Here is a 23,479-nt window from a genome sequence, read left to right as displayed (position 1 = left end):
TGGGAGATCAATCTCATCAGGGAGGGTACAGATAGAAGTCCCCCCTTCCCCCTGCCTCCAACACCACTCTCATAGTGTCATGGGATTGTGATTTGCATAATTGCATTGCAATTGGCTGATAATGATGACAACTCTGAATAAAAAAAATGATTATCATGACATTCCTGCGGAGCTGTGTCAGAGTGATATTTTCAAGATTATATAGGTGAATTAATTTTACGCAAGTGTATGCATGCAGGTGCAATAACATGAAATTCCTCATGAAAATGGAGGGTGTGAGCATGTGTGTTTTATGTATGTTATTTGACGGGGTTAAGTCCATTCAGACCACCCAGGCATCCCATGTTCACACACTATGTCAACAGACTGTCAACTCTTTTTCTTACATGATCACTCTGAAAGCAACACTGACAAAGAAGTAAAGAGACAGGGGGAGTGGCATGGGAAGGGGGCTACACACCAAACTCATGTTTACATGGTCTTGATTAAGCTGTGGGCCACAAAGGGACAGTCTGTATTCTCAGGGGTGAGGTGATTATATGAAATGTCAGACAGGATTGTCAGTGTTGTAATTATGGCTGAGCATAGTGCTGTGCTTCGCTCCTGTGCTCTGCGGCATTGTCTGGGAGGTCAGGCTAGCCATTCTTGTCAAAACAGTGTTTCAGATGCCACCTCACGCACGTACACACATTTGCACAAGACCACTAGTTATTAATTCTCATTAACAAGGGTGGGAAGGTGCAGAATGGGCACAGGGGAGGCAGTCGAAGCTGGAGGCGGTGGTACACAGAAGCAATATTATCCACAGACTGCAGAGAGGCTAGCTGTGGGAGGTGGGGTCTGCGTGCAACAGAGTGAGGCAGACAGTTCTGTCCACGGGGTGTCTGAAATACAGAGGCTAGTTTGAATGCTAATGTAGTCATGCTTTATGTGTGTACGCACAGAAGAGAATAATCATTCTTACTCATTTTACATCAACACGGGGCTTCCTACATTTACATTGACTGAGAATAAGGTGATCAGACCAGTCAAGCAGCAGCATGCGCCACAGGTGGTAAATGATGAACAGATGACCAAGTAGAAATGCAATTTATGATCATAAGTCACTTTCAAACACAGTCACCTATTTCTCCTTCTCTGTCTCTCCCTCCCTTCTTATGTTCTAAAGAGATCTTTGAACTGTGGTGCATTACTGGGGAAACACATTTTCAAAGAGACCTCAGAGCCCCCCCCCCATTTCATAATCTACTTGTCAAAATGAATTCTCCCGCACAGTGCAGCGCTGCTCCATTATTCAAATTGAATATCATTGCTTCAGAGGCAATGGGCTGTTTATCAGCAGCCTGTCAACTATTAGAACATCTTTCAGACAGACATCTCAGCATGAAGGAGACGATAGAAGTGCTCCAGTATTTGGATAACATATCTAATACCTACTTATAGAGGTTTTTTCTTCAGTGTACAAAAAGATGCAAGATTAACCGCCACCATAGTCTCAGTTTCCACTGTTATGCTGATGATACGCAGCTGTATCTTAGCACCAAACCATCCACTCAGCTCTATTCTCTGTCACTTGTTAACTGCCTGAATGAAATAAAATCTGGATCTCATCTCATTTACTCAAATTCAACAGCGGCAAAACAGAGCTAATGGCAGTATCTCCCAAGCCATTGCTCCAAAGGGTTGGATATCTCCTCCTCAATGTAGATGACTGCTCCATCTCCCCATTCCCAGGGGTCCACAACCTGGGTATCAAATCTGCCTTCTACCACCTCAAGAACACCTCAAGACTCTGGCCTTCACTCACGGACTTTGGGGCAGAGTCACCGATACATGCCTTCATTACCTCCCGCTTGGACTTCTGCACTGGTGTCGGGGCACCTAGCAAAGTCCAGCACATCACTTCAATCCTTTCTCACCTTCACTACCTCCTGGTCAAGTACCACATCACCTACAAAATCCTCCTCCTAACCTATAAATGCCTTCTAGCATTTACTCTGATCGGTACTGATTGCCGTTTTAGTGACATATTAGCAAAAGATCTAACGAGACCAAGAGTCTACAGCCATGCAAGAGACTCTGAGGCTGTAATTATGCACAGTGGAGCATTGAGCTAAGTGCTATCGTCCCCATAACATCCTCACAAGAACAATGTGAACATGCTGATATTTAGCAGGTATGTGCCAGTTTTGCCATTTGTTTTTGTGTGTTAGTATACTAACATTTGCCAGTTATCACAATATCATCTTGAATGGAGACATTAAGGTCTGAAACTTCATGGCAATCTATCCAATAGTTGTTTCACTAAAAACCACAAATATTAACCTCATGGTGGCACTAGAGGAAAAGACACCAAAGTCAGTAGCGTTCATCCTCTGGGGACAATAAATGTCTGTACACAGTTTCATGTCAATCCATCTGTTACTGAGATTTTTCGGTCTGGACCAAAGTGATGTACAATGTACATTTCTAAGAAATATATAGTATAAAATGTAAATATTAATTTCTCTTTTAAAGATTAGTATCATGTGTTAGTTTGCTCTCTCTCTCTCTTTAATCAAATTAGCTTTAATGGCATGAATGTAATAACAACATTGCCAAAGCATCATATATACACATCATAAGAACAATCAGCCCCATACATTTCATTAAACAATTAAAGCGTAAAGTAATCAAGGTGTATGTGTGTTTGTGTTTAAAGAGAGAAAAATTAAAATAAAATAAATAAATAAAACAGTAAGCGTGTGTGTTTGTTAAAAAATAAAAATATATTAAAAAATAAATTAATAAAACAGTAAGCGTGTGTGTGTTTGTTAAAAAATTAAAAATATATCAAAAATAATATAAATAAAACAGTAAGCGTCTCTCTCTCTCTCTCTCTCTCTCAAATTCCAGGATGCAATTTAGATGCAAATGATCTCACTTCCTGTCAATTTCCCTGATGACCAGCTGGGGAAAAAAACTTCCTGGCTCTCAATCTAAACCATGACATTTAATGTTAACATTGCAGAACTGAGAAGTGAATCACATTGAATTTCCTGAACTGACATTTTATCTCTATTAGTCTCTCCTCATTGCCACTTTTTAAAAAAAAATTTTTTTTTACATAAAATGAAATACGCAGTGGTGATCCCACTTAATTACAGATGTTTCCTCATTAAACTGCTGTAAATAATGCTCCAGAGGGCTTGGTTGTGGGTGCAAGTACCTGAGGGTGTGGCTGACGGCGGCGGGACTGCAGTGGGCATATCAACACTCAACTTTCTCCTAGCTTCCAGTACTGGATTTTCAAACTGGGTCTTCTGGTTGATGTGGCTACACAAGAAAGATAACAACATAGATGAACAAGAACTTTAAATAGTAGAACAAGTGTTTCCATCCTGTTGTTGTTGGCATTCTGCTTGTAACACATCCTACTATTTTATTCATTCAGTTATCTGCGTCAGTTGGCTACACACAGTCTGATTGCTAACTACTGTTTCTGTTTTTGTATTTGTCTGTGGCCTTACCCTTTAGCCTCACAGAACACAGCTTGTCGTTGTTGTTGATACTGTTCTTTGCCTGTCATGCAAACCTGTGATTTGACTTTGAGGCCTGGGTGTGACACAACCAATGCTGAGTAGATGTCACATAGCATGCAGGCTGTTCTACTACAAAATGTAAACCACAAACCCAAACTTGTCTATGCCAAAAGCGTAACACATACAGATGGATTGAGAGCAAGTTTAAAAGAAATAAAAAATTTAATGCCCAGTGAATTCAAAGAGAATTGGATAGAGAGGATCAGTAGCAATCTTTGCTTTGATAGCCCACATTGCCATTATGGGAACAACATCTGCTCAATGCATTGTAATCCCAGGATCAAAAGATTCAATAAACTGTAGAAAGATGTAAACGACAATGCGCCCCTTTTTCATGGCCAGAGGTGGCCTTTTTAAACCTTTCTGAAAATAGACAGGCTTGCAAACCCAGGATGTGCAGCTATAATATGGGGAATTTGCACCAAACACAATCTAAAAACCATTAATGATTTGCAGGTCACACCTGTGTGCAGAAACATTTCCTGCTTCGAAGGGGAATGTCCCTCCACGGTTAGATGGTAATGGAGAGAGGTAGCTCATCTGCGTAATGAGCTTTAACAGTTGTAAATCCCGGTCATGACAGCACCTTGGGAAGACAAAATGCATTGATGCTGCACAGTGAATCAGCCCCATGCTGAGACACTGATGGTATATATGTGTGTGTGTGTGTGTGTGTGTGTGTGTGTGTGTGTGTGTGTGTTCAACAGTACTCTGCGCTCTTGCTGTGTATGACTCATGCACAGAGACACCCTCCCCATTAAGTCTGGAGAGATAAACATTCCCCTCTCTTTCATTTCCACTCTTTCATTTCCTCTGCTGCGCTCTGTCTCACTTTCTCACTCCTTGATTGCCACACCTCATGTTTTTGTTTGGCAGTTGAGGAAATAATGAGACTTTGTGTCATGTTGTTGCATTTGGTCGTTCATTCACAACTAAGTTTGCCAGACAAAGAGACAGAAACAGAGGAGATGCAGCCTCTGAATGACCCTCTTGCATAACCCGCCCCCACCACCACCAATTCCCCAGCCTGCAGGTCTCACCCTCTTTGTCCACAGTAATGGCACTAAAATGAAACATTGTGCTCTTGTTTACACTCTTGATCAGAATGGAATCTAACCCTTGTTCCCCTCTCAGGGACCCTAAACTTTCATTGTCTGTTGTCTTCACTGTCTTTTCTCTTTCACATACACACACAAAGCTGAAACCCACCAGTGTTATCTGTACTGACATAATTGCTTTCTGCAGCACTGTGGGAACTCACCGTATGGACAATAGCATATGCCACTATCATATACAGTATTCAACTGAGATTCAACAATGTCACGTTTAATATGTCTATACCTCTTGAATTCAGCAATATGGCTTTTAGTTGCAGAAGATGTGAAAAGAGTAACGCATATAACAATTTTTAAAAAAGCGTATCAACCATGCACACACAGCTCCAGAGGACTCACATATACATGAAGCCCTGAGTTGAGCCTTTTCACTCTCACTTCAGCAAAGACAATGAATATGAGCATGCAGTAAGCTATATCTTTTAAATCCACCACAATTCACAGCTGTAGCCTGGGTCCCGTCAGGCACAGGGAGTAGTTTACTCACTCTACGTAGTAGGTGCCATATTGGGGGTCCACAATCTTCTCCCAGCCGTAGGGCAGCTCTGAAGGGAGAACGGACAGGGAGAAAGCAGACGCAAATTACTTCAGATACTGCTGAGGCACTACATGGACAATTGGACACATGCAATGAGGCATCTTTGACTGGCAGCTTCACAGCATGCTTACCTACACACAGAGAACAAGAGGCCTGCATTTATTTGTCACTATGTGTTTAGGGCTTAATACACACTGTGGAGGAGGCAGGGGAGAAGGAGGAAATACTGAGTTGTTATACGGCCTCCCTGGAAAGTAATAGCCTTTCTTTCCAGTTGTGTGTATGCGTGCAACATCTTGAGTTTACGCTCCTGTGTGAAAAACACATGCGGCTCAGAGGAGATCTTTACGCAAGAGGGGCCATACAAAATTGCCTTTTGAGAGATGCTGCACTGATGAGCTCCCTGCATGTGTCCCAGAAGCTATTAGGAGGAGAGGGGCAGACTAGAGACTGGAGGTTTGTGCTGTGTCACCGGCATGACTGTGACCAGGCGTGCTCAGCTGTTCAATCTCCGTCTGTTAGCCAGCGCCCTCTTCAGAGAGGCAGGGATGTGGCTCATGGACACGCTGCACTATGCAGCAGGGAGTTGGGATGGAGTATAACTGTGTTTGGGCAGGGAGGACAGTATATGAGTGGGACTGAGGGGTTTAAGTGCCCATGAAAATGTTACTACCACACCAAGTATCTGCAGATATTGTCTCACCTCCTTCCTCGCATTTCTCAGGAGGCTTAGCCTTCTTGGCAAGGCGGGGGTCCAACCAGGTAGTGGTCTTGCTGTTGTGACTAAAGAACAAAAAGGAGACAGGGCTTTAGGTGCAGTAAAATTAATTTCAAAAGCATTTAAGATACTGTGTCAATTCAGTAATTAAGGCTGGCAACTCTCAGGAGCCACTAGCCCAGAAGCTATTCCACCAGCTCTAATAAACAGAGCACACAGCTCCCAGAAAACAGCAAGTATGGCTAACTTCTAATCTTTTGGGATCAGATTATTAAAGAAGGTTTTAAAATATTAGTAAAATTTTAACAAAGCTCAGAGGACCCTTTAAGGTAAAAGGAAGAGAGAGAGCGGGAATGGGACAGAGTAAAGAGGGAAATGAGGAATACATAAACTACACAAAAAAGAATGAGCAGCTGCAGAGATCATAAAGAGCAGAACTGAGAGAACAGGTCTGGGGTGGCGAGCTCCATTTGGCCTGTTGTTTCTCTGGCTGGGAGAATGAGCTATTGATTTAGCAGCGAGCATCAGCACCTGGCTCTGTGACTGCTTGCCACACTAACAGGCCAGGTAAACAACTGCTTTTAGCACTAGCCAACAAACCCGACATCACACACAGGGGAAATAAAAGAAAAACTTAATCGAGGAAAACACAACTGCCATTGCTGTGCCTACAGATAACTTCCATGTCCAACACCTAGTTTGATACAGTACAGAGGAATGCGTTGAATGTAAAGTAGAAAGGACTCCCTGCCAGATCTCACACATTTGGCTTTAAATGACGGTAAAAGAGATGAACTGGGGAGAATGGGAAAACAATGCAAGCAAGTAGCAATAGAGAGGCTACTTACTCTATGAAATACACCATGCCGGTCTCAGTGTAGGCCATCTCCCAGTTTTTCGGCAAGGATTCCTGACTTTCATCCTGTGTGTTCCATGCACGCAAGTCCATAGACCCGGCTGACTGGCTGTAGCTGGGCACTGTCTTCCTCCACTCCGCCTTGTCCTTGTGCTCTGTGGCCCGGCATTTGGAGAGGGACATGGGCATGGAGACAGAAAGAGGAATGGGTTGGGAGTAGGGGTATGGGAGGTGGTAGAAGGAGAAAGAGACAGGAGGTGAGAGTGTGGCGCCATTGGATCTCCTTTGGGCTTCTTGCATCTCTCCCTGCTGCTGCTGTCGCTCGAGCTGATCTTCCTCTGTACACTGGGTGGATGGTTACATCCACAAGAGAGGAAGGGGTAGAGAGAGAGTACACAGAGAGAGGATGGAAGCGCAGCAATTGCCATAGGATTTGCATGTCAGCAGCAATGAACAGGGAACTGCCTCCAAGGCAAGGGCAGGAGCTGACCAATGCCTCAGCCCAGCCGCGAGCGCCACATCACAACTCTATTAGTATCACACAGGCTGCTGCATGTGTATGTGTATTTGCCTAATCTTTAATGTGTGTGTGTGCCAGTCTGTGTGAGGCTCTTATCTGCAGGTTTTCATCTGGCTGTGTATGACCTAGCTTCATCGTGGCATTGAATGCCCATGTCTGTTTAGCTGGGGTAATTGAATGGCAGGGATGGAAAGTGACAGCTGTTGACTGGGAAAAGCCAAGAGCTTTTTAAGCTGAAATTGGGGCCTCTCTTTCATGATGGAACCATAGACGGGTTTCTGTACTTATAAAGTCGGAATAAATGACCACATACAGACACTTGCTCTAGGCTATAGCAGCTTTCAGCCCTTGCAGAGAAATATAAACGAGGCTGTTGCTGATGAGGACATGTAGGCTTCAGTGACGAAAATGCTAGGACACAAAAGAAAAATGGCAGTTAACAGTAATGCATGACCATTATTAAACTACCTTCAGGGCATAGAAATGTGTCTGCTGCTACCCCTTTTGTTGTACCTCCTCACCACTTTAACAATCCGATCCATCCACATGCTGACAAAGGTATAATAAACTCCCTTCGAGATTATACTCGTGAATAACAGAAATAGGAGTGACATCCTTCTACGATGAGTGTTTTTTCTTGGCTGGGCTCCACACTGCCATCATTACTGCCCAAGGCCACAGTCGATGTGTCTGACAATGTTTCTCTCTTTTTCTCTTGTATGTAAGATAAGTAGTTACACGCTCACAGAGCTTTTTTTCACTAATTTCATCTCTGTCCTTTAACAAGTCTCACTGTGTAAAGATGCTTTCCCCTTCCTCCTGTAAATACTTGGCAGGGTTCATACAATACATACAAATAGATTTTTGTGAAGTGGAACTAGTTAAGACATACACTTTAATTTCTCCCTGTTGAATATTAGTATAGAGTGGTCAGTCTATTGAACCACAGTAATTGGCTTTTCTCAAGTATCAGAAAAATACACCAAATAACAAAATGGGCATTGTTATACAATATGGATTGGTAATTTTTTTCATAAATGAAACCAGCCTAAATAGACTACAAAGCAATGTATCTGCAAGACAGTCACTAACGCATATAGTGTATATACTGAAGGCAATAAGTTCAGGTGTGTCCTCAAGGAAATGTCATTATACTGTCAAATTCCCTGATCCCAAAGACCCATCTGTAACATAAAAGCTAGTTCAACTTCACAAAAATCTATTTGTATGTATTATATGAACCCTGCCGAGCATTCACAGGAGGAAGGGGAAAGAACCTTTACACAGTGAGACTTGTCAAAGGACAGAGAAGAAATTAGCATGGCTTATTTGGGTAACAATTTGCAGTGGGAGTGCCATCATACTACACTAGGACAGGGTGTGTTTGAGGCTGTGTTTGAAGCCATAACAGAGAACAGGACAGCTGAGGGAGCCTGGTACAGCAGGGCCACAAGCTGCTACTTTTTCAGTTGGCTGGTTTAAGATGGGTAACTTGTATTATGAGTGAAACATATTTCATATGGATGGTTATTATATAACATGTTGGCACACAATTCTGACCATGATTATTTTATTTTGTAGTGTTTTATAATAACAGAAGTTAGAGATTTTCTAAGTACTTTCATAATGAGGACCATTCACCATATGCTGAAACTTGTTCTGATTTTGTTTTTGCCATGGGCCATGTGAGGACACTCTTGTGAGGGAATCAAACAAGGACAAAGTCTATCCCTCTAACTGAGGGATTGTGTCTATTGATCTCTAACAGGCTTTGGCTACTTCTTGACTTTGCAGGGCTGTGATTTAGTGCTGACCTTGCATGCAGAACAGCTAATCCTGAGAATGTTTGTTTGGAGAAAAGAATGATAAGGGAAAAACAAAAATGTTCCTGCTTTTTTGCATTCGGAGAATAATATAATAAACTGCTGGGCAAAAAACGAGCAAACAAAAAACTGCTGGGGTTTAAATTTGGAGAAAAGAAGTGCTTTAGAAACTAGCTCTAAGAACTGCAGAAGCAGTAAAATAAATGGATAATTATGCCTCTCACCACCCAGGCCGTTGACCATAGGAGGCCTCTCTTCTTCCTCTTCCTCCTCTGGTGCAGCACTGTCCTTTCTGTCCATCTTACTGACAGAGGTTGTGCGTTTTCGCTGGACCTCCGTGTCAAATTCTTCATCAAACAGAACCTGGTCCACCAAGTCTGGCTGCACAGGGCTGGGCTCTGCAGGTGGCTTAGGGGTCCCATAGTAGTTGCCTGAAGAAAAGGGAGAAAGAGGCAACAAATCTGAGACTTTTTTGACTATATTTATTGCACAATCCTAACTTGTATCCTCCATTACTACTTACAGTAACTAACCTTAACCCTTACACTTAGCTAACCGAAAATCTAATCTAATCTTAATTCTAACCCCACAACAGCCCCGCATTGACGCAAAGACTGGGAAACTGTTAAGCTGATGATACACGCGGCAACTTTTTGAGCAATGTTGCTGGGCAGTCTTGCTAGTGGCTAGTCCGACTATGTTTTGAACGGATGGCGGCGGTGCAGGGCGGGTGGAGGAGTGGTGGGGGAAGAGGATTACGGTAGTTATCTTTACTCATTACCATTGACGGCAACGTTGCCCTGGACGATTGCTCTAAAAGTTGCTCCGTGTATCATCAGCTTTAGAATCCTTGCTTGGAGGATTTTTCCACCATTGTGGGAACTGTGGCAGTTGTTTTAATGTGAGGCATAGGGGAGTCTGATTATTAGCTACTAATCATATCTGGCAGAGCCATACTGGTTGGAAAAATGACCCACTCTGTTGATCCGTAAGGTAAGATTTACCCACTGTACCACAGGCTCATCCAGACTCAAACCTGCTGATTAGCCGCCCTACCATCTAGTAGGAGCTTGTAAAGTAATGGAGACATGATCCCTCACTGGTATCCCGTCTGCGAAAAAGCAGACTCCCATTCAATCTCTTGTTTATGTACTGTTTTACTGTATTTCTAGGTGTTTCAAAACATGTCCTTTTATTTATGTTTAACATAAATATTATTAATTTATTAGTTTTATGATTCACTACTGTAGTAGCCAGAGCCCTCAGACCAAAGCCAAAAACTGTTGTGTTGTCATATTTACTGCTTCATTCCCCCAGGAACTGTGACTACAGCATTTATGCCAAGGTAGGTTCTCATGCATTCAATTGCCCCTTTAAATCCATCAGCTTGCCTTTGCTGTCATGTTGATGCCTAATGCAGCAAACAGCCTTAGTCCACAGAGCGAGTCTTTCTCAACTATTGGAGAGGGGTGACCCACTTTACCACTGACTACCTTCTCTCTCTGTGCAAGAGAATAAGGAATAACAGAAAGGACGAAAATCTAAAAGCAGAAGAGGAGAGAAAATAGGTGGGAGGGTATGGTACAAATATTGATTCACTGTTTGTTCTCTGTCTATGGGAAACCACAGTCCTCTAGTGTTTGTGTGGGATTGTAGCATGGTTAAGAGTGAGATGTGTCTGAGTGGCTGAACATTTTATTGTAACAGTTAAACAGCACATCTGGGAGTGGACAGATACTGTGACGAAGGAGTCTACTGGGAGGAAGAGAGAGAAACGAGAATGGGAACAAAGGAGGAAGGATGGGAGGCGAGAGTAAGAGAAAGAGAGCACTTGCTTACAGACAAAACATTTGTGGAAGTTAAGATTCCACACAAACAAAATGAACTTGTTTTCTTACAGTTTAATTTCTCTCATTGGAATAAATATTTTCAAAACCGTATTAAACTATTGTTTTCCATAGGAAGGCAAAACAAGATAGGATACAGATTGATTTGCATTTAAATACAAAGTCATACATAATACTTGATTAAGGTAATCACATTAATCCATGTTTTAATCCATGTAGTATTAATTTCAGTACCTTGAAAACTATTAAGTCCTATACTAGATTTGTAATTAGTAGGATGCTTAATGATGGAACGCGTGTTGAGGGAGTTAAATTAAAAGTGGTAATTTGCTTTATGAACTCCTCGGTCTCCTCGAGGTGCACATACCCTCTGTAAGTACCTATTAGCAAGGAGCTGGGACAAAGTGGCCACAATAAGGAAGTGCACTGAGATAGATCAAGTTTTAATTATACTGTAAGCCACAGTATGAAAAGCAGTCAATGATGAGAATGTATAACTTCATCCGTTGTGGATGTGAAACTATACAACTGAAAAACTGAACCTGAACTGGAGGCTGGGTGTTGTTAACTTTACCTAAAGAATTTAATGAGATATCTCTTTGAGGAGTCAGGTCTTTGGGCTAAATTAATTAAATGAGCTGTTTGTTTGAATCTTATGTGGCTATTCATTTTACTTCAAGTTATTTTAACAAATGCAGTTTAATTAATGCAGTTTAATTAGCATTTATATCCAGTGAATGTTGTGTACAGCGCTACCCAGGCAGTCAGTTCTATCATTTTATTTAGTGCAATGTATAATCGTATTGTAATATACCGTAGTAATTAATTAACCACAGTTCCATTTAATATAGTTAGAATCCTCAATCCTATTAATATTCTAATGTGACAAAAAAACTGTCTCCCGTCTTTCTTTTGATGTGACAACTGAATATTATGTTTTATACAGTCTATGGTTTTATCATTTCAAAAGATTTCAACTAGCTTTAGTAATAACAATTAGATTTAATTATTGATAACAGCCGGAACATGGGCAGCAAAAACTGAGCAGATCACACGGATGGATATTTGTGATTCCAATAGATAAATAATAGACAAGTAAATGAACAACTAAAGAATATGAGATTTGATACTACTTTACATGTGGCAGGCATAAAAACAAAACAAAAATGAAGACACAAAGAAGGAGATTAAAAAGAATAAAAATAGGCACTTCACTTATTTTAGTACTTTCTAGTAGCAACACTGGTAGACCCTACTTTAGAGATGTACAAACGTACCAGTTAGTTTACTAAAAAATTGTTGTTCAGAATGAGCCATTTGTTGTTCTTCTAAATCCAATGTAGTTATAGCTGTCGTAATAGCTCATCTAGTGACGTGTAGGCTGCTGCTAAACTTTCCCTCACGACTGATCTCTTCAAGAGAGCAAGCGAGTGAGAAAACCCTGATCTAACCTGTCTATAATCCTGTCTCATTATCAGGACAATGAACTTCCCTATTGGGATGCCAGGAATAATTCAAAAATAAGTTTGAATAGGATGTCTGGTCACCCTTTGGTAACCCTGATGATGTCAGAGTGGCCACCTCAAATATTCCACCTTAATTACTGCATTAGATTAATGGGTTGTTCATTCTTAGGAAAAAAAGAGGGGGAAGGCCTGGGAGCCACTATGCTAACAGCTCCCCATGAAACAAAAATAGACACCTGTTGATATGGGCACTGATTCAACACATGAACATGCTGTGCTCTATTAAAAATCTATCAATGAGCAAGAAAACGAGAAAGATCGCAAGCGGTACCCTAATGATGGATCACATTTCTGACTGTTTCTATAGTATGCTGTACTGTTAAGTTGCCCACTCGCAAACATGTTAGCTACATGGGCATTTCAAGCAATTATACTGTACACAAAATGTATATTTACTACTGTTCTTTACCACATTAACTACTGTACCACTTCTGGTAACAGTAACAGCAGCAGAAACAGTGTGCACAGAGGGCTGATAATTTCAGCATAATGTTATTACATTAAAGTCCTTTTTGCAGCTTTGTGATAGTGGTGGGTGGACAGTGTAAAGTAATGCCATTTTCATATTAACAGCTGGGCAAACACTTTCTTGGCACCATCAGTGAATTACACAGCTATTCACTCATGTGACTCAGAAGTGGTTACACGTCAAAGGGAACATTTTTTAAAAATGTGCTTCCCATGTACTAAGGCCATGTGTGTTTATGGGTGAGAAAGAATGCGTATAAAAGTGTGTGTGTGTCTGTGTGTGTGAGTATGTGTGTATATGTCACGTCATCTACTTTAGCCAGCAGCTGCCAGCATATCTCATCTCCAACTCGTCAGAATCTGAATAAAATGTGAGTACAACTGTGACCAGCGTTTGACCAGCGCTAGATAACCATAACCTCTCTGATATTCATAATATACTTCAAAATAACTTTCATCAGAGGCTGTGATGGAAATTCTAGATAGCAAAGATTCATGCAGCAGGTCATGTCATTCAGCAATGTGAAATGCTAGCAAATAGTTTTGTGTTTTCAATTGTTCACAATTGTTCAATTGTAATGTGTTTTTTGTGGAAGTGTGGAATACTTCTCAAGGGTTTATAATTTGCCTCCCGAAAAAGCTTTACCCAACCCAACTTCCCTCTGCGTTTATCCGTCTGCCTCTTTGAACCTGCCAGCCACAGTCACAGACCCTCATTAATCATTGAGGATGGGCTTCCACTCTCTTGGGCAGTGCCCAGTCTGTCCGGGCCTCATCACTGACTGCCAGTGCCCAAGGCGGGTGAAGCCCATTTTGTGCTCCAGCCTTGGCATAGGACCCGGGCCCTGCTTGGCATGGATGCACACACTTTGCAAGCCAACCTTGTCAACCCTACATTCCTCTACTGTGTGTGTGTGTGTGTGTGTGTGTGTGTGTGTGTGTGTGTGTGTGTGTGTGTGTGTGTGTGTGTGTGTGTGTGTAGTTTCACAATCGACTGTTAGATGATTGGAGTCGCATAAATAGACCTCTTTTGTAGTTTATGTTCATCCCCTTAGTCTGTGTAGTGACACCCAATATAAAATTACCAACCCTTACTTTCTTTACTTTCATCCTTATTTTTTCTTATTGAGCTGCTTGCATCTATCATAATCTCGCTCTCTTCCATGTTTTGTTCTGCTTACACTTTCAACGTTTTTTTTTGTTTTCTTCACTAATCCAACTTTTATGTTATCAGCAGTGCAGTCCTAAGAGATGAGGTCCTTCTTAATCTTTGAAGCCTCTGTTTTGCCAGTTCCTAGGAGTGTTCAGCTGTTGTTAGCGCAGCACCTTTGCACCCTCCCTCCTCTGTGACTTCTGGCCCATTGCCCTGTTTCTGTCTAATCCACAGCTATGCAGCTTTGCCACAGAACTTCACAAAGCCTATAATACCAAAAAAGACCCTATTATAAAATTGTTGTCGGCAATTTGGTCCAGCAAAACAAGGGGACGGTGTGAGAAATACATTATAAGTTGCTGATTTAGGATTTCACTGTAACTAACTTGTGAGAAATTAGCATTGGTTACAGGGTTTTTCCTAATAAAAGGCTGTTTTTACAATAAATGTCTGCTGGCATGTAGGTGAGAGTATAACATAGACCAATCAGAGAAACATCTCTGATGCCACATACATTTGCATTTCCTTTCTTAGCTCAGGAAGAGTTTTTGAGTGTATGCTAATACTCTGCCATTTGTATTCCTTCATCTACCATTTGTTGGCTGTTGTTCTTTGTACTTGTTCTGTACTTAAGGAGAGGAAATGCTGAGTTCAAGGGAGTAACCGTGCGTTCTCTCCGTGGCCACGTTACATAAAGAACGATTCATAACATCTATTTGACTCCGTATTCTTTGGGAAGGAATTATTTTCCCTGACAACGGTCAATTTAAATTCTAGTAAAGTCCATGATTGTCAAGGGAAATACATTTTGTAAAGCACAAAGGGGATTTCATCATCTTTATGCCCTGTCAAAGTGGCCCCTAGCAGGCCTACAGCTACAGACTGTAACTGTCAGCTAGAATCAAAGAACCATAGCACTGTCTGGTCTACATTACTGTACACAGCAAGTAGTTTGTTTCAATCTGATTGGTCAACTAGACATTTAGAACTTAATCAAATCAGCATGGCAGCACGAAACATATTACTATGCCATTTCCTTGCAGGTGTTAAAGATTTATAGAATAATTAAATCAACTTTCTTTAATAAATATAATTTAAGGTGCTGTTAGATTTCTGCTAGACTGTCCTGTTAATACAGGTACATGCCTTCCTTGTGTGTGGCAAGCCAGAGAGCAAACAGTTTTGTGACTACAGTTAAAAATGTTTTTCAAAGGCTAAATGTTAACATAGATGGGTTAACGCAAAATGTTTTATGAGATAAAAACATGCAATGTTTTTAAATGATTACATCTATCTTTTTTCAATATATTTTGACTTTTGGACTTTACAATGCTCTGGAGTTATTGGAAATGTATGTTCAGCCTTGATGTTACTAGACGCTCTAGAATCCTCAATTTCAAGCAAACTGTCCAACAATATAAATACATGGTAACAGTTGTATAATCAGAATATTACACAAGTGAGCGAACTTTATCATTATTATTGTCAAACACGGATGTAGTCAGCAACAATAATGACGGTAAACGCCTCAGTCTCTTGTAATATTTCTTAACTCATGTGCATACATGTTCTTTGTCCCAGCCTTTTATGCTTTATCTGGTGTGCAGTTCTGTACTATTTAATATTTCCAATGAATCCTTGCACTGACCCATGCTACTACCTTAAACCTCCAACATGTAATCATGGTAAAGCTTCCCATGCTGGTCGTGTAATATGCAAACATAGCCAGTAAAGGTATCTAGCCTAATGTAGTTCCACTACTAAAAGCCAGGGTACCACCAGGGTAAGAAAAATCTGCTGATTTGTAACCACCCTGCATTAGACAACTAGAAAAGAAAGCCCATGATATATTGGTATATGGAATAGATACTTAACAAATTTTAGCAATATCAACTTTTGTACCAACCCTACTGTTGTTAACTTTGAGTATCAGCAGAGAGAGACACCTGCTTTCCTTGAATTCTGCTGGTCCATTTCTGCTCCCTGTATATATGAATGATTCATATTACTGGCTTTTCTGTACTGTCCACGGTGAGGGGTAGAAAATTGGATATGCCCTAATTCACACAGATGTACACACTCTTGCACACATGCAAATCTAATTCTTGAGAGTCTCGACACAGCTAAGGTAACACGTATTACTCACACCCTGACATGTCCATCATTCTGTAAAACACAAACTGGCAAACTAATCTCTCCTTTTTGTGTGGTTCAGATTTTCCCATCCACTTTGCTACTAAAACCTGCTTGGAATGCAGAGGGAGTTGAAAATGTGATGGATTAATGCTGAGGAGTAATCTCATAAACACACGCAATTTTCCTCTTTAATGCTCGGTTAAGTATTTTCATAATATTGGCCTTCTGAAATTTTATGTCATTGGTGAGCAATATGACAACCAATCTGGGAAAAGCTATATATATATTGGTCCAAGTAAAGCGGAGGGACTGATTGTCACTCTTGGTTACAGATTAACCGTGGATATGTCAAGCCCTTGTTCACAGGTCTGGAGGATTAGTCACAGCTGTGATCATGCCTGCCTAGGTCAATGTTTCCATTCAATCAACCATAGATACAGTAAGGCCTCATTCAGACAGAGAAATGCAACATGTACTGAAGAAGCTAGGCATGTCAAAAGAGGGAGAGAGACAAATGAATAATGACTTGCTGCAATGAAAAAGTAGATGGGATGTCACACAAAGTTAAGTTCAGCTTTGTCACACAAAAAGAAAATTATTATTGTAGCAAGGCAGCAGGGAAGAAAAAAAAACACACAAAAACAATAGAAGAGATAACATTTGAATATTACCCACAACAATTTTTTTTACTGTAAATCTAATTTAAATGTGATTAATAAACTGCAACAGCTGCACATTGCTGCACTAAAAGCAGATTATGGAATATAATTTAAATTAGGTGTGTTCAATGCAAATAAAATTCGATCAAATTCATGTTCCACTGCTGCTCCCCTGCCCCACCTCAATGCTATAACTCACACAACTGAAAATAAACATTAGTGAAAGTTTTAAAATGTTTCTCAGAGGCAACACATTTCTATTTCTATGGGCCCTTAGGCTAATTTTACAATCTACACTATACGGGCTGTAGCAAATAGTAACAGATCTGTAGTTAATGACTAACTCACCATGGGGAAATCATTCATTACGTGGTAATTATCTCTTCCTCCCTGCTTTCAAGTGTGTCTGCCTATCTGTCTATAGATCTGTGTTTGTGTGTGAAAAGTTTCTCTAACAGTTTATCTCTGGCGACTCAGAGGTCATAAGTCTGGGCATTAATAATTAACTTTCTGAGGGCTTGTGTATTCAAGGTAAGATCCATTATTCATCCTGTTGACTGGTTCATAGATTCAGGATTGAAGAGCCAGTCTCTATATGGGACAGAGGGTGGACGAGAGAGCTCTTACGTAGCAAACACATGTCCGATACAGTGTGTAAAGGACCAGGAGTTCTTTTCAGCAACAAAATCACCTGGGGATATTTTATCTCCAGTTACTTCATATTTATGGTGACAGGTTGATGACATAGGCAATGTGTTGACTTCACCTGATGACCTAACAGTGCACAGCATCATGTGGGGTTTCATCCTTAGCTGCAGCCCAGCCCCCAGGTTAGCCTGGGACGATGTACTGTACTTTCAATGGTCGGACGTCAATATGAGCTCTGGTGTTGTTCAATTGTGATGTGGCAACACAACTGACTGAAATGATATTTGATTTTATCAGTTCAATGGCTAAACTACTGTTAAATCCATCTGCTATCTGTAGAAGCAGTGTATAACGCCTATTTATGTAACATGTATGCACAACACCAGGGTTTTTTCTGGGGCATCAGAGAGTGACAGATAGTTAAAAGAGGTGTGATGTGTTTGTGTCCTTGTCCATGTATTTTGACAGTTCTTCATTAAACAGTAACTATCCTCCCAAAAGACTTTTCTTCTTCATCCTCTTCCTACCTGTCCCTCATTATTCATTACATGTCAATGATTTGCAGACTCGACTAATAATGATCATAATCAGGTTTTCAAAAGTCACTTGGGTGACTTGGGTTTGAACACTGTTGGAAACATTTGGGATAATGTTGCACTGAGCTCCTCTCTGCCCCTATCCCTCTCTATCTCTGTGCATTCTTATCCCATTAATGCATGTTACTAACTCGACATCTTCCCTTTCCCAGTAGTTTTGTGATTTCCTGTTGCTCTCCTCTCTACTCCTATCGATTTCTGCAAGTGTATCTGGCTTTGGAGCTGTGAAGTCTGGATCTGTGGCTGCGAGTCACCTGCTGCCCTCCTGTTCCTGCACATCCGTTCATACAATTATTATCATTGATATTACTATTATTATCAGTACCATTGTTCATTTTCTGTAGCACTGCTACTTTTAGTGTTTGCATGTCTGTGCAGACCTTGTGTTGGCTGCTGTGTAAGTACACAACTCAACAAAATATACTGTTCAACATAGGTCTAGTCGTAAAAATAAAGTAATGTAGTGTTGCAGTGTGTGTTGTGTTGAGACTTACCATCATAGGTGCCACTCTCCAGCAGCAACCCACTTTCTTCCAGGTCACGAAATTCCGCCACACTGATGAAATTGTAGTCCACTCCAGGAACTTCCCCCTCTCTGGGCTGCCGAGTGGTGCCTGCCAACAGTGACACAGTTTAAGATAAAGGAACATCCAAACGAGTGGGAATGTGGTGGTGGTAATGGGGTCCAAATAAAGCACTCAGGGGTGCATCTGTGTCTACATCATGAATAGTCAACAGAGCTGGGACAAAAAAACTATGAATTCATTATTAAAATATGAAGCAGATAAAAAAATATCCTCTACAGAGCAGCACAGCTGTCAGAATACAGAGGAGGTGTAACTGATGATAATGATAATGAGCAGGATTTTAATTGCACTTTTTCTTTGACTTCTGTGTATAACCGCACCTCTATTCCTTAAGGATGCAATTCAATCCTATGTTAATGCAATAAATAAGTGAATGGAATTAGAGAGGTGTGCATCAACTAGATGAATGGGGGGAAAAAAGGAACTCCACCATTGACCTTCTGCATATTTATTGAATAATTACATGACTTTTGGATCTGCCGTGCACTCATTAAATAATTTCTACTCAATCCCACGCGCAGCTTGGTTTTCACTGCAATATAATGGAATATAATGATTAAACATAGAAGGTTTATTGGTGACTTGTCTGCACAACACTACTTAATAATCTTGTTTAGATTTTGTATTTGTATCAGACCTTTTCAGAGACATCCTGATTTCCAATAAACCAAAGAATGAATTTGTGAGCTCATCCAATAAACCAATGTTATTGAAAAGAACTTTGACAGTGAAGATCTGGGTGCATACATTTCTTAAAGATTACAGCTTTACCAACTGTTTCAAACATTGGGAAAGATTTATAAAAAGGCGACACTCTCCAAGGTCATGGGAGTAAAATTCACTGACATGTCTTTTTTCACGCCAGTGGGGATCGTCAAGGTCAGTTGCTTTATGACTGAAATGATCTTGAAGCAACAGTTGGAATATGATGATAATTTTTACTTTCTTCACCAAAAACACACTGCCACTCTGAAAATCTGCACTGCATTCCAGTTCCTGCAAAGTTAGTCATTAAATCATAATCTACCATAACTGTTGCAACTGGTTAAAGGAAGTGTCATGTTTTGCCTTGTTGACGCTCTCATCTGTAAGACAAAGAAAATTACGTTATGCTCCCTAACTTGCCAACTCATCTTACCATCATCTTAGATGTAATCAGGGCTTTAACAGTACCTCAGCTGAACTGTTCTGCTATCTGGCTGTGCTACAGGCACAAGGGATTTTAACTCGGACTTTAATAGGATCCTAGCCCCATTCTTCATTTTCTTTCTGTGTCAACATCCATCTGCAGTATGAGCCATCACATCTGAAACAGCTTAGTCTGTTGCAAAGGCAATCTTTTATTATGTCAAACAGAGCAATCAGGGGAGACCAACAAAGCCACAAAAGGCGGAAATATGAGCTTGTTTTGGAATAGAGGATAGAGAAATGTGGTTATTAAGCTTTGTATTGTTTATTCAGCTGCCTAACCTGAAAATTCTCAAGTACCTTTTATCACCCTTACTGTTTAAATTGTCATAAACCTATCACGTGCCTTTGTAATTTTAATTTTATAATCTGATATCTCAAGTGTTGCTGTAAAACATGACTTCTAGAGGTGATGTTAAAAGACAATAAGGTTAAGGTTTAATAAAGCAAATAGGGAAATGAAGGCTTTGGATGCACTCTACACTGATGTGTTACAAATTGGTGAATTCACAAAGCAAAGCATCTCTTCAGTCACAACACTTGGACAGCTGTGAGGGAAGAGTATGATTACACCCCAGCCGTGGATAGACAGTGAAGAGAGACTGCTAAGACTGTTGAAACTGTTATCTGAGCAGGAGCGCTGGGATAAGGAGCTTTTGAGGAAAAGAAAGAGGAAATTTACTGCCTCACTAGAAAAGCACACTGTTTTAACCTCCATCTTGTGTGTGGTTCGTCACAAGCATCTCTTTGAAGATATGAAACAACTGCATAAACAGAATAAAAGTGTAAATCTTTGTGTAGTTACTGGGTCTACAGGGGTTATCGTGGTTTAATAACAATATCTACCTCACCAGCATTATGTGTGAGCTCTATTTTGTGATGCAGGTTGAACACCCACTCAGTGGGGCACCAGAAGCCAAGTGACAAACCAAAAAGGCTTCCAGATGCTAAATGTATCTGAACAATAGAAAATAAAAAAGAAACAGAGGAAAAAACTAGTGTAAAATTATAGAAACGGATACCAGATCAAACAGTGCCAACTTTAAATTTCTACAACAACAAGAGGTACTGTAGAGGTAATGTCTGATGAATACAAGACAAATCAGAATACCCTACTAACATTACTAAACTAGCTAATATTTGCTAAGGTTAATGTCGCAATGCTACTATTCATTAGTACAGGACCTTTTTCATGTATTTATCCTATGTAATAATTAATACTGATTGATTCTCACGAATATGAATATTATTTAATAATTTCTTCTACAACATAGAGAGATTATATCAGAATGCACAATATGTGTGGTATGAAGCTCTGCTGTATAATGATAAATGTTATTAAATGAAAAGGAGCATGAGATTGATGCAATGAGAAATAGGAAAAAGAAATCAGGCTCAAGTGGCTAGCACTTGTTGCATTTGACCTTGTAACGACTCCATTTATTTCTTGAGGCTTTCTGGCCTGTATTTATACAGTAATTTATAGGCCACTGTGGATAAACACATTCTTTATATGAAATGCAAAAGGAAAAACTTGATTTAGCAATATTTTAATTGATCTTTAAACTTTTGATTTCTCCATGGTAGGATAAAGTTTCCAAGCTGAGCTACATCAATGCAAAGCTGTATGCTGTCTTTGGTCTCAGTGCCATATAACTTATGTGGAGCTCTCTTCAATCTTCTCCCATAAAATTGCACAGATTGAAAACCTGGGGCACATTTTTTACAGTTCCACTATCCTTTCTGTTTTTTTTTTACATCTGACAAGAGACTTGTGGAGCTGATTGTCATGACAGATATATTAATGCCCAGGGATTCATAGAAAAAGACAGGTAGTTGGCAGTGGAGTTAGCCCAGCTTCAAGGATTTCGTGGTTTCCTGGACCCCTGGCACTGTTTTCAACTCCTGTCATGTTTTGAGGGAGGCAAGTGTAATACTTGATAAAGCCTCACTGTGTGTAGAGGAAGAATGAAGTCATGCTTCTCTCACTCTAAGATGCCATTTGGGCTGCTGTGATGAGCATAGGCATCATGCTGTAGTGGTTTATTTAGGCTCTTTGCAAGGTCACTGCACAGGTTGGCATGACCAGAGTGGACACGGGACATATGCTGAGCCACTAAGGAAAAAATAAATTATAATTATGATTGGTGCTTAAATAACTGTAATAGTCTTTAGATGAGGAGGAAACTGAGCACAACAATTGAGATGCAAGAGACTTAGATATGTCTGCATTTTAAGGAGCACTGAGGTCTCATTTAGCGTTTTATACTGTAAATAATTTTATATATTTCTACAGTAAATCTGTGGGCAGATTTATTCTGTAAAATGAGAAAATAGACAAATGTTATTTTCTTCAATTGATCATTACAGCTTTATTGTACTTTAAATGCTACTTCAAAAGATGCCTTTAAAATGACTTTCCCTCCATGCAAAATGTAATAATTAATGATGTCTGGAGCTGCGATAATTTTTTTTTTTTACTCAGCTGTTCAGCCCAGACAATTGCAGCTGCTCTTTCATTTACGCCTGATGGCCTTGTTGGCCGTTTTAAAATCAGTCGGGTATAAAAACAAAAATGTTTTGTTGTGGTTTTTTATTCTTCTATTTTGAAAGGAGCGGTGGCGCGGACTCATAAAGAAAAAACACTGATATAGGAAGTAAAGAGAGCTGCACGCCTTTAATTGTAAGATAACCAAGGTCTGAAAAATCTTAATTCAATACTTCATATATTCAGTCTCAAACCTTGTTTTTGTTAAATGAAACATAAAAAAACGAGAAAGTGTGTCATTCCTTTCTATTCCAATAAAGCTTTTCTACAAGCCCTGAAGTCTTAAAACATATTTCACTCATGGTAGGTAATGTTAGCCTTGCATATCAAAGTCTACTCAGGTTTTCCTAGGACATCAGACTTCCATTAAGCCTAAAACTGTGTGATTTTACTACTTTAAAAGACATAGGACATGCAGGCAAGAAAATAAGTAGGATGGTGCAGGTATTGTTACAGATGAGAACAGACCAGACGCCATCTGGAGGGGTCAGAGGGCAACAAGCATAGCCCAGACAGAGAGAGAGAGGAGACTTAGGTGTCATAGTCTGTGGAAGTTACTCACAGGGAATGGTGCGCAGGTACAGGTTGTCCCTGATCACCTGCTGGAGTTTATGGTCCAGGGAGCCCTTCTGAAACTGCAGGCTGAGGTAGTGACGCAAATCAGTATTCAACACCTTACCTAGAGTTAAGGAAAAAGAAATCTGTGTCAGTCCAATAATTAAATCACATAGCATACATCTACATGGCACTCATTTACAAAACACCCAATGATTTTGAGACAATTAAAAAACAGTGCTTTAGTTTTATTTAAATCATTGCAAGCTACACCATAGTCCTCTGATGGACAACAACACATGCTTCAAGCCCCAAATAAAAATGGCCCTTGACCAGACAGTGATTACTTGTACCTGAGAAGGCTAGGCATTAAGTGGCAAAGAAGGCATATTTAAGTTGTGATGTTAACTGGGCTCT

General features: G+C 40.3%; 1 protein-coding gene across 2 annotated transcripts in view; it reads right to left on the bottom strand.

The window, feature by feature from the left end:
* The window catches only part of LOC123975411 (membrane-associated guanylate kinase, WW and PDZ domain-containing protein 3-like), a 110,414-nt gene that overhangs the window by 19,424 nt on the left and 67,511 nt on the right, over positions 1 to 23,479 (bottom strand). For both annotated transcript variants that reach the window (XM_046056879.1, XM_046056880.1), the window contains exons 2-8: positions 23,070 to 23,186; positions 18,679 to 18,798; positions 9,376 to 9,582; positions 6,801 to 6,963; positions 5,938 to 6,017; positions 5,184 to 5,241; positions 3,209 to 3,315 (exon numbers count right to left, since the gene is read on the bottom strand). In XM_046056879.1, coding sequence (XP_045912835.1) covers positions 3,209 to 3,315; positions 5,184 to 5,241; positions 5,938 to 6,017; positions 6,801 to 6,963; positions 9,376 to 9,582; positions 18,679 to 18,798; positions 23,070 to 23,186 — 852 coding nt within the window. The remainder of the gene's footprint in view (positions 1 to 3,208; positions 3,316 to 5,183; positions 5,242 to 5,937; positions 6,018 to 6,800; positions 6,964 to 9,375; positions 9,583 to 18,678; positions 18,799 to 23,069; positions 23,187 to 23,479) is intronic.

Source organism: Micropterus dolomieu, linkage group LG08 (assembly GCF_021292245.1).
Source record: "Micropterus dolomieu isolate WLL.071019.BEF.003 ecotype Adirondacks linkage group LG08, ASM2129224v1, whole genome shotgun sequence".
In the NCBI taxonomy this organism is placed as follows: Eukaryota; Metazoa; Chordata; class Actinopteri; order Centrarchiformes; family Centrarchidae; genus Micropterus; species Micropterus dolomieu.
Note: the sequence above shows the minus strand (reverse complement) of the source record. Positions and strands in the feature narration are given on the sequence as shown.